At 41.1% G+C, this 11,955-nt stretch overlaps 1 protein-coding gene across 2 annotated transcripts in view; it reads right to left on the minus strand.

The window, feature by feature from the left end:
- RANBP10 (RAN binding protein 10) overlaps window positions 1-11,955 on the minus strand; it is an 80,775-nt gene that overhangs the window by 47,991 nt on the left and 20,829 nt on the right. For both annotated transcript variants that reach the window (XM_019475006.1, XM_019475005.1), the window contains exon 2: window positions 10,033-10,085. In XM_019475006.1, the coding sequence (XP_019330551.1) occupies window positions 10,033-10,081 (49 nt within the window). In that variant the 5' untranslated portion in view covers window positions 10,082-10,085. The remainder of the gene's footprint in view (window positions 1-10,032; window positions 10,086-11,955) is intronic.

Below are 11,955 nucleotides of genomic sequence, written 5' to 3' on the forward strand. Positions count from 1 at the left end.
TTTTTTTTTTTTTTTAATTATTTCTTTTAAAAGGGGATGGCTACCTCGCATTACTTAGCCTTGTCCTGTGGACTGAATAGTTATTAGTGGCTGGAGTGCACTAACTGCAGTCCCGGAGCGCATCTTTCAGTTTAGTTTAGAAGAAACAAGGGTAGCACAACTGAAGATATAAATAAAAGCACAGCAAGTGGTGACAACCAGGAGGTTCACTTAAAAAATACACCCCACTTCCAAAAAAATAAGACTCGCGTAGACAAATCCAAAAGGCGCTGACTTACAAAGGCCAGAAATCTTAAATCTATTGTAATGTGTACCTTTTTCTTGGCAGTGTATGTATGTTTATTATCCACCACTGTTCTAAGCTCCACCATAATCTTCATTCGTCCGGATGAGCTCTCGAGTGGTGAGGAATCCCTCTAAAAATCCATTCTGCACAAAAGGATCACTAACTCCGGAGCTGAACCAACAGACTGACCCAATTCACTCTCATTTCTTTTATTACACAGCACCAAAACCTGCAATTTCTAAACATACCGATAACCTCTTAGGATGCTGAAGACAGATACAAATTACTTTTTCAGGTCAAAACCTAGTTAAGTTGGCAGCAACAAGGCTACCCAAGTAAAGTTTTTGGAGCAGTTCTCAGGCTGCTTTATCCCCTCAGCTCCTACTGAACCTCAGGTTTTTGGCATTGCTAGCTGCTCCCAAGTAACCTGCATTTAAGCAACAGGACACTTTCCTAGATGCTCCACTGTGTCTTGCTCAAAATACATTTGTAGGGTTTGCTCAGCCTGGGGAGGCAGAGACAGCAGTGGTGGGATCATAGCCCTCCTCCTGCACCCACTGCAGGTCTGAGGCTCTCTGCTTCGATCTTTCACACCTCTTTGGAGTGATTAACAGCATCCCCATCGATTTACTGTGAATGAACTGGTGGCCTCTACTTCAGACTACTACTGGATTCCTCTAAAATACACTTTCTTTGCAAGAAGTCACTGTCCTTTGATTTCAGAGTTCCTCCACTACCACCAGGACGATTTCTGTAGATGCTCTCATCCCATCGTACTCTAGGACATTAATAACCATGGCATGCACATCCCAGCCTCTTTAATGTAATCACCAGCAGCAAACCAGACACAGCATTCAGCCCAGAAATATCCCAAGATAAGATTCTCCTCCAGCACTCATGTTTGAGTTTTCCTCATGACACCCTTCCATAAGCCCGGGCATTGCCACTACTAGCACACAGCCCTTCTAATAATAGCTAACAGCCCTTCTGAGCTCAGTAGCTTCACAAACCTTCAGTCCCTTGATCATTTGGACTACAAGGTATCAGATAGGTACCACCAAAACAAGCATGTGCTTTCATTGACATTTGTTTTCAATGCTTTACTATGTGACTGAATGAAACAAAGCTCAGTGCAAAAAAAAAAAACAAACAAACCCCAACAATCCAATCAAGTTCAAATATCATCTGACTAACCACCAAAATAAAAGGTATCCAGCCATCATCTTCAAACAACTTGAAAAAAAGGCAGAGACAGATAAAAAACTGGAGAGATGCAGCCAGCCAAGCTAGCTTCAGCCCAGTATGCCCTAGCAAGATGTTCCTTCATAAAAAACAGTCTCCATGATCAGCTGGGTAACTGTTAATTGGAGGGGACGCTCAGTCTTTAATTAAGGTTTTCAGCACGTATCTTAGGCGAGAGTAATATTTGTTTCTATCAAAAATAATCTCAGACCGCTGTTACCCACGCGTTTCTGTAGAATAAAGTTTCACAGTTGTTTCAACCTGAACTACCTGTGTGATCAACTGGGCCACAGAACAGATCCAAGTTAATAACAACCCCAAAATCAAGCAGTGCCCCCCGCCCATTATTATTAACCCAATTACATGACCCAGTTCACATGCAGCCCCACAAACTGGTTTGCTAGGATAAATGAGAGGGTACCAGAAGTGTAAGCAGTTTGTGGATAGGACCTGGCACAGCCAGCTGAAGGACTGCATGTGTAATTAAGTCCTGGAGGTGTTTCCGTAAGCAGTTTTGGGGGAAATGCACATTTATTTATTATTTATTCAAAAAAAATCAGTATCAACCCCGTATTTTCCTTAACCTGACACACAAAAATTAATCGCCATACTCTATAATTTATGCAGGTACTAAATAAGTGATGTCTTTATGAAATTCCTTATGGATAGTACAGTTATCTATACGCAAATAGCACACCAAAATGAAGCTTTTGGGTACTATTCAATCTGGGTTATACTTACTGCACAAATAAAATTCCTGACAAGTCAAATCTCCTCCTAACTAGCAAGGGGAAAGGTTTAAATGTGGAATGGCAAGCAGAGTTGGGTTATATAGTAACTCTTCATTGAATAACTCCAGCAGGACACGGTATAGACAGTATTGCCATTACCAATCTAGCAGAAGTAACATTAAACAGATCCAAATTGCCATAAAAAAAATATTAAATGTTGAACCAAGTATACATTTTGGTACCACTTTGATTAAATTACTCAAATAACCACTTTTATCCCAAAACTCTATCAAACAGTACTCAAAGGTTTCCATGGTGCTTAGTCCTGAAGAGGACCCAACAAAGTGCAAGGAGAAAATACAAGGAAAAGAGGCAAGAAAGAGAGGACTATAAGCAATGATCATGTAAAACCAAGTACTCAGGCCCCTTCTAAAAAGTCACAAGGCTTCCTCCAGCCATTCTTGAATAATTTGAGTGGTTTAACTAGAAACCTCAGTGGTCTCAAGTTCTCCATGAAAAGCCATAGCAACACTAAGAACAAAACAGGGGTCGAGGGGGAGGTAAATTGAATGTCTCCATGCTTCTTTACAGCATTAAGCCTTCCTTATGGATAATAACAGAGGGGAGGAACAGAATTCAGGTTTCTCCATGGTGCTCCAAGGTTCCCTACACACTCCACAGGCATCGACCATGAGTAGCTTTACTTCAACCTGACGTGCACTGAGCACAACAGGCAGCCTGCCCATAGCCTGATGTCTGCTCGCTCAGCCTTGACACATGGAGTCTACACTGTCAGCAGCTTGGACTGCCACTGCTTTCTTGTCCTTTTTTCCACCCATCTGCCTTCCTAACGTGTCAACAAGTTGCAATAAGGATAGTCTACATAATGAAAGTTACATCTAAACTAAAAGCAAAACTTTGATTTCCTCTATTTCCTCAACACAGCAAATAGAGTAGAAAAGTTACATCTGAAGTATATTTACTGAAGAGACAAGGAAGTGCGAGTACCACCATATAAGACTCTAAAAGACACCGTATGGAAATCCCACGTGCCGTTTTGGTCAACTATTTTTAAGGATAGTTCTGGAAGAGCTTTGCAGCAGGACAAATACCATAAGGTATTTTAAGACAGAGCTTGATCAGCTACATAAATAGTTAAACAAACTTAACAGAAATTACTTCTAAAGATAGAAAAATCAAGCTGGGTGCCCAAAATGCTGATTTAGCCAGGAGGATTTGAACACAGATTGAATGACTATTTGTTTGCCACATCCTGTTCATGTATTTAATCCCATACTTCAGGGCTTTTGCTGGTTGCTCTAGAAGCCAAGGGGGAAGGCCCTTCTTTTCCCAGTTAACCATCTAGCTTCTTCCTCTCTCCTAGCTTCTTCCTCTCTCCTCCCTGCTTAAGCCTTAGAAATTGTGAAAGCTTGGCAAGGATTATCCTTTGCCCTTGTTTGCAGCGTGGGATAAGAGCCACTTCCTGGACTTGCTCTGAATTTTAATGTTTTCTTTTACTACAGGGAGTAAGACACTGATGTTTGTGATGCATCCAGTGGTTAGAGTTCAGAAAAGGTCAACAAGTTGACCAACTCAAGAGTTGTCACAAATCAAAAAAACATGACGGACAGGGTGAAGAGCCAGGGATGTTTGGTCTAGAGATAAGACCACAAAGCAGCGATAGAGGTCTTTATGTATACAGCTACAAAGAGGAAAGAAATTTATTGTTCTCCACCTCCACATGATCGAAGAGTAATGGACTTAGACTACATGGGATATTCAGCTTAGTCATCAGGAAAAATTTCCAACACAAGGACAGTGTTGGAAGAAGTTGCCAGAAAGATAATGAAAGACTGGTTTAGACACACACCTGTCAGGCAGGACTGATGCATAATTGAATTAGCTTCAGATCAGATGATTTGGTGAGGTCTCATCTTCTATAATTATTATATTTACCACTGGGACTAAGTCCTTTAGCACGGGTCCTTGATTTGTCATTGGAGTCACAGAAAGTGACAACCCAAAGCATAAGCTGATACATGGAAATGAAGTTCTTTAAACACATTTGAAGTAGAAAGATCCCCTGGCAATCACAGGGGAAAAAAAGAACAAAACTGGCTGGAAGGAACATCTGGAGGTCTCTAGCCAAACTTCCCACTCGTAGCAGGGTTAGCTTAAGAGTTAGATCAGGCTGCCTAGAGCCTTGTCCGATTGAGGTTTGAAAATCTGAGGATAAAGCCTCTAGTATCCCTCATCAGAGTTGGGGATGGGTTACTATCTTATTTCCCATGAGAATTGTATTTGTTGCAACTAGTGCCCATTGCCTCTCTTCCTCGTACTCTGCACCTCTGAGAAAAGTCTGTGTCCATGTTCTCTGCAAGCTCCTTTAGATAGTGAAAGGCTGCTACCAGATCCCTTCTCTGCCTTTTCTTCTCCAGGATGAACAAGCCCAGTTCCTTTAGTTTCTCACTGGTTCCTACAATACAACATCTACCCAGCCTCCCTTCTCTGGTCGCCCCTGGAAAGGAGCACACCTGCCTGAAAAACCCTTGTGAACATCCCTAGGGGAGAAACCAGTATCTTTTTCCTCTCAAAGGAAGGAACAGGAAGACAGATTCCTCAATAGCCTTGCTCCCTGCTTGCATCTCCGGTGATAACATGCAAGATAAGCTGAGAAGAAATAAAGTCCTATCTACAAATGTCAACAGAAACCTATCACCAAGAGGAGAACGCAAAGGAAAGGAAGGAATCTCAAAAATCTCAAAATCTCCAAAACAAAGTTAAAATGGAAAGCCCGTTCATCATGTTGGTGGCTTACAGAGGAGGACAGATGGCTTTCACAGAGGAAGGGAACATGGGGAAGTCTTAATTCCCAGTGCTCATTTTTATTTTGTCTACAGAAACAGGTCACTCACAAGGACCCTTTGCTGAACAAAGACACAGGACAGTTGGACAAACTGTCTCTGGTTTTGCTGACCTGGCTTAAGGCATTACAGTCCCAGAAGCCAAACCCCAATACAGAGCAGGTTTCTGTACACCAAATTCTGCTGGTTTATCTGGCTGCATCTAATGCAAGCCTATAAAACATTCTTGAATTTGAAAGCTTGTTCTTTTCATAGGGAGTTTGAAGCAGGCAGATAGTGAATAAGCCAAGCAGTAGCTTTTCATTTGAAAGGGTGAAAAGATAATCAAAGTTTCATAAAACAAAACAATGGTGAGTGAAAGCTGGCACTCCCTTTAACGTGCAATGCTGCATAGCAGGGCAAGTCGGTTATTAACCAGAGGGTGTTTAAAGTCTCTAAAAGTGATCGGTCAGATCCTATCTATGCTGTTTCAGAAAATGAAGCAGGGTATGCCTAAGGGTATGGTTTCACAACATTTTAGGCTGAATTAAAACCTTGCTGCTACCATAGAGAGTCATCCCTCCTTCCCTCTCTGCCTGGGTGTATGTTCCTGCTGGGTTACCCTCAAAAGAGCTAGAACAAATGAAACGTTATCTCTCAACAGCATGAAGGACTTGAACCAATGCAGAACACCACATGCAGAGGAGAATCATCTCCAGCGTGCACATCTCATCCATATTAAAGACAGGAACACCTATCTTCTCCATTTTATGAAGGTTAGGTGAAACCTGTAGCAAACCACCAACACATTTTCAGCTGGGCTCATAAAAACTTACTGGATTGAGGGCTAAATATTAAAAAAAAAAGAAAGGATGTTTCAGCTGTTACATTCAGGATGCAAAGGTAAGAGCATTGCTCCATGAGTTCTGAAGGAACCAGCCTGCCACAACCCCAGCACAGCAGAAAAGCAGGCAGGTTCCTGCCAGGCCTGAAAGCTGGCCTGGCAAAGGAGGTGACAAGTGCCAGAGCCGGGGGCTTGCACAAGGAAAGAAGAGGGACACTGCAGCTGTAGGTGGGGGGAGGAAGGGTCGGGTTTCTCTCCTCTGATGACAGTGAGTTAGATCAGTTCAGCTGTAACATGTAATTTCATCCTCAGATACCAAAATGCTGAGCACACGTGAAAAAAAAAAAAATTGTATCTGGGGAAAGAAGTGAGCAGACATTTCAATAAAAGCCACAAGTTTAAAGCTGAATGTTTATTAGTAAGTGTTTTAAATGTCTTCTAAAACTTTAAAAAATAATAAAAAAAATCATCAAGATCTGTCAGGGTCACGAAAGTTGGCACTTCAATAAAAAACCCACAATAATTTCAGACCTGCTGATTGAATTTCAAAGCACAGCCCACAGAAACCTTGAGTCAAACAGGGACAGGGCACTCTCCTTTTAAAAGCGGTCTCTGTTCACAGCGCAGAGAGGGGTAGTTTAAGGAAACGCTCAGGTTGCTCCAACCACACTTCCAACCTTCAGAGAAAGCTCAGCACTATCCCCACCAGCACAGAGCTGGGCTGAAGCCAGAATAAATTTGGCATAAAGCACAAATGCCCTGACTTGGAACTGGATACGGCCAAAGCGTTTGTTCTTGGGGTGGGGGGTGAAAGGAGTTTGAGACAGAACCCAGCAGCAAGACTGTTCTTTGAATTAGGGCTGACAGGGTGCCAAGGATCCCCACTGAAAGTGGGAACAAGAAAGGGACCAACTTTGGCTCTCATACCAGGCTTTGGGCTCCCAAACCACTACTTGTAGTGGGTCACATACTGCCCTGCCAGCACACCGAGCGAAAATTGAAGCAGAAGTGACTTAGAAAGGGTCTAAGGAGACAAACCTGGCAGGGTTTCAGGTCACAAAAAGTTAAAATTACACTTTGACATGAAGCCAAGTCAAGACTCCAAAGTCTGTCACTTCTTTGTGAGCTCTCACTTACTCTGTGCTGTGAAGGACCTGATAACGGTTAAGCCTGATACATGTTTCTCACTTCAGTCACTTGAGCAATATACTATAACAAAATAAATCAGACTCATTCTCCAAAAGCCAGGAAGATAATTACTGAGCTGTAATACAGAGCCATGCAGTTCATTTTACACAGATGATGGGAGATCGACCTAACTATGCCTGCAAAAAATCACTCTTGGCAGCATAATCTGCATGTGATCAAACAAACAACAGGTTCATAGGATCAAATTTGTACAACTCATTGCTAAATAAGCACTATCTGAAGTCTCAAGTTCACTTTGTTTTATTTCACTCAGAGAAAAGAATTCCACATTCACCACATACACTCTAGAAATAACAGTAGTATACAGGCACTTTGATTCAAACTGGCCACAAAATACTGCTCATGTAGCTCTTGGGCTTTATCAGCCATTTATCAGAAATGGTTTGGCCAATTTTTAGTCTCTAAAGGGAAAAAAGAAATTACATTGGCTGTTCAATTTCAGGACAGCACACCTATGACACTTAGTACATATCATCTCAGGTTAGTATTCAACCGTGGATTTTTTTATATAGATAGATAGATAGATCTGTGTTATAATGCCAGGAGAATCCTAGGTTAAGCATAATCCAACCAGCAGTCTACAGGCCAAGTCTATAAAGCAATCCCACCCATCTTTCCATTGCACAAGCCAGAAAGCCATTTCTTGAACAGAATATGGTCCCTTAATAGCCAAACAACTCCTCTTCCAAGCAGCCAAGCACTTCAGCCCTGGGAAGAGATGATGGGACTAGACTCATGCTTCATCTTGTACATGCACGCAACCCACTTGGGTTGGGAGGATTGCAGGGAGAGGGAGTGCAGAGAGAGGAGGAGTCTGAAAACTGAGACTTCTATACCTGCTGACACCAGATCATCTTGATCTAGACACTACCTACCTTTTTGGAACCAAGTATCACTTGAGGAAACTGGCAGTGTCCTGCCTTCCTCCTCCCCTGGCCTAGTTCCGAGTGGATAGAGACCTGTGACCTTAATTCTACCTCCAATGTGTATATGCTGTAGTTTTCATACCAATTATTAACAAATATAGTTTGCAGTAAGATGCAAATTCTTTAAAACATGGGTGTCACTGAAACCATTCTCCCATAAAACAGAGTTATCACAGAAGTGCAGAATAACTAAGGAGGGAAGGGACCTCCAGAAGTCACCTAGTCCAACCCCTGCTCAAAGGGGGTCTATTTAGATCAGGTTGGTCAAGGCCACGTCCAGCTGAGTCCTAAATATCTTCAAAGTTAGAGGTTCCACAAGCTCTCTGGGCAGGTCTGAAATTACCAGAGAAAAAACACATGCAAGGAAGGTTGTGCCTCAGTCAGACCAACAGGTCTTAGACTTGCCTCCAACAGTGGCCAAAAGACGACTCTCAAGGTCGATCAAACATGATCAAAGTGGTACCTGGAAAAGGAAAGTCTGCCTGCAACTGTTAACCATCGTTGTGATTTATGAATGGCACACACACTGCACTGACATTTGTCACTAAAACAGCAATGCTTTTTGTTTCACTAGTGAAATTTTAATTGAACTAATGCAATTAGTCTACAATTCCAAATTTCTTCTTTATCAATGCAAAAGGTCCCATATGCTCCCTCATGCATTCCAAGCTCTCCATGCTTCTCTTCAGTAACAAGATAAGGCAGCTGTTCCACTGCAAAATTCAGCAGCAGATTTACAATTAAAAGAATGGGCACCAGAAAGTTGGCTATTTCCCGAAATCATCCAAGGACCCTGGCTGTCTTAGTCTCCTTCTCATCTTCTTGCTGAGACTCCATCTGCAGTCTTAGCAGAATTTCAGAAACGTAGCTATAGAAATACACATTTCAGAAGTTCATAACAGAGCTACAGGATCACATATTTTGTTAACAGAATAGTCAGGGATTTTGCTCCAATGCTGCAACATTTTCAATTGGAGGTTATAAGGAAAAAAAAAAAAAGAGCATGTTCCGCTCTCTGAATACGTAAGTGAAGATGAAAGCAAAATCCTCACTGAGAAGTAAATTCACAAGGGTCTTAGTGCAAACTCTATGGAAGCTCTTCCTCTTGTTAGGACATTCACAAAACATTCTCCTTTGGAGATAAGGGTTGAACACACATTTCAGCTTTAAAACAACTCCACCAGAAGTAAATCACACCCAAGACCAAAAAAGCTCCCACCACTAGGAACCAGCTGTCATTCATTCTGGCACCTGAAGAACATTTACTTTCTACCAAACACAGAAACACTAGTTTCAAACCCAGCTGAAAGAATCCCTGCTACAGAAGTCACTATGTTGATCCAAACCTAATAATCATAATTTTATTTAATAAATTGGATATTGTTAAAGAAAGATTACCGATTATTTATTTTTGAAAAGAAGCTACTTAACCAACTTAGAGGTAAACCTAAAAACAAACATTTCCAACAATGGAAGCAACAATATTAACTGGAAATACCACTCTATCACATTTTTCTAGTTTTTTGGTGGGAAGAGGGAAAGAAGAGAGGAGAGACAATATGACAGGCCAATTTTCCTGTCATTTTCAGATTCTTTCATGTAAATTTATCAAGTAGGATATACAGATTAAATGTCAAATTATTTTGCTACTTATTTTTCAGACGCAAAGAGCTTGCATGTCTGAAAGCTCATCATCTTACCCATTACTCATTGGTTTAATATTAATTTCTATTATCTGCTAAAATCATCATGGCTACATTAACAATACCAGTAACTCAGTTTAGGATAACACTCAATAGTTTGAAACTTCCAGATGTAAGACACTTATAGTCATGACATTTCATTAACAGAAACACACATTCACTAATTCATATATGCAAATTAAAAACTTTATTTCAAATGAACATTTAACACAGATCAAAAGCCAAAACAAACCTTAACAGTGACTTACCAGGAAGCCTGTTCATGTTGACCCCTTGAGCAGAAAGTCCTATTCCCATGTACCTTCAAAAAAAAAAATCAAACAAAATATCAGTCAAGCCAGAATGGCCAAGCCACAAGATTTCCTGCAGCAGAAATATAGCGGTAAAAAACCCCCAATCCACAAATCATTTTAGTGATGTCAACACTTTTACCTTAAGATTTTCCACTACTTTTTTTAGTCTTTTCTTGAATCCAACATAAAATGTCAGTCTACTTTAGTGACTGACAGCTTTCCAAACTACAGCTACTCTTTAGCTCTTAATTGGTAGGAAAAGGACTAGAAAACAATCAGCAATTAAATTTCTGGAGTTTGGGGTTTTTTTCCCATATATCAGGAAAAAAACCTATTTATATAGGTGATTAACAAGAGAGTAAAAATACATAAGGGCAGATATAGTATATGAGAACAAATGTCTATATAGCCTAACGTATTGTCTCCAGGTATAGCTGGTAGTGGATGCACAGGACAGAGCAAACAGTTGTACTTTCCAAGAACATTCTTTCATTGTCCAACATATATTTTACACAATTTCCTAAGCAAAAGGTGGTCTTCCTGTATTTCACACCCCAATAGATTTTCCTCCATTAATCTGATTGCTTTCTGAACCTTTGTAAGCTCTTTGAAAAGGCAACATCCTGCAGCTCCACCATTCAATTACTGTCCAAGCTAGTTTTGCTTGGTACTTGCATTTTTAGAATTGGAGGAGACGGGAATAGCATTTCTCTAAAATCCTTGAGAAAGTTAACAAAGTCCTCATTCATACCCCGCTCCCCAATGGTCTCTTCTCAAGGTTGACTACTCGCAGTCTACTCAGCTGTTCCTCTTATGGAAGCTCATCTATACCTCTTAATACTCTTGCTACACTTCCAGTTCTGTATCGTCTTTGAGAAGCAGGGGGAAACCAGAACCACAAGCACCATTCACAACACAAACACACGGTGATTATTACAGACAACAGTATAATGATGTTCTCCATTTTGTTTTCTATTCCTCCCCCTCCTGGTCTCTATTATTCCTTTTATTTTTTGACTGCAGATGAGAACTGAGCTGATTTTTCCATGGAACCAGGACACAAAGAACTTGTGTCTGCACTGTAAGAGGCAGCTCAGAGACCATTTTTTGTGTCAAGTTTGGATTGTTTATTCTCCCCTCATGAGAATCATTTTACATCTACCCAGCCCAAACTGCATCTTCCATTTTATCATCCATAGTCAGCCCTTGTTTTTACAACTCTAGTTAGCTTCATATCATCAGCAAAAAATATCGTCCTACTATTAATTTGACGTCCAGGTCATTTATTAAGGTAGTGAACATCAGAGGTGTGGTACACATCCCCACAGAAATCCACTGGTGAACGTCCTCAGCTGCAGGGAGGAGAGGGGGCATGACACACACACACGAGCCATTCATTTCTCTGCCCTGCTTCCTACCCGTCAGCTAATCGTGTCACCGATCATTCAACCACACAAGCTCCTTCACTTTATCCCACGTTTCCTTTACCTTCCTCAAGAATTTTTGACACAGGACCTTTCCAAATGGCTTTTGCAAATCCAAACAGACGGATCTTTATCTACTTCTGCGTTCAACAGGTCTGTAAGTCATAGCCAGCCTTTGCAGAGGCTCTTCTTCCTCACTACAATATTTACGCACATACCCATTTTGTTTGTTCTATTTCTGTTAATTTGCATGGTCTGTAATTCTTCTAATATCCCCTGGAACCACAGAAACAGCCGCCCTGCTCAGTTTGTTTTTAACTAGCTTCCATATTTTTAGGTTACCGTGCTTTGAAATTAACAGTTACTGTTGGGCTCTTGTTCATAGAATCATAGAATCATTAAGGTTGGAAAAGACCTCTAAGATCATCAAGTCCAACCGTCGACCCAACACCAC

Source organism: Aptenodytes forsteri, unplaced genomic scaffold (genome assembly GCF_000699145.1).
Source record: "Aptenodytes forsteri isolate BGI_AS27 unplaced genomic scaffold, ASM69914v1 Scaffold14, whole genome shotgun sequence".
Classification (NCBI taxonomy): domain Eukaryota; kingdom Metazoa; phylum Chordata; class Aves; order Sphenisciformes; family Spheniscidae; genus Aptenodytes; species Aptenodytes forsteri.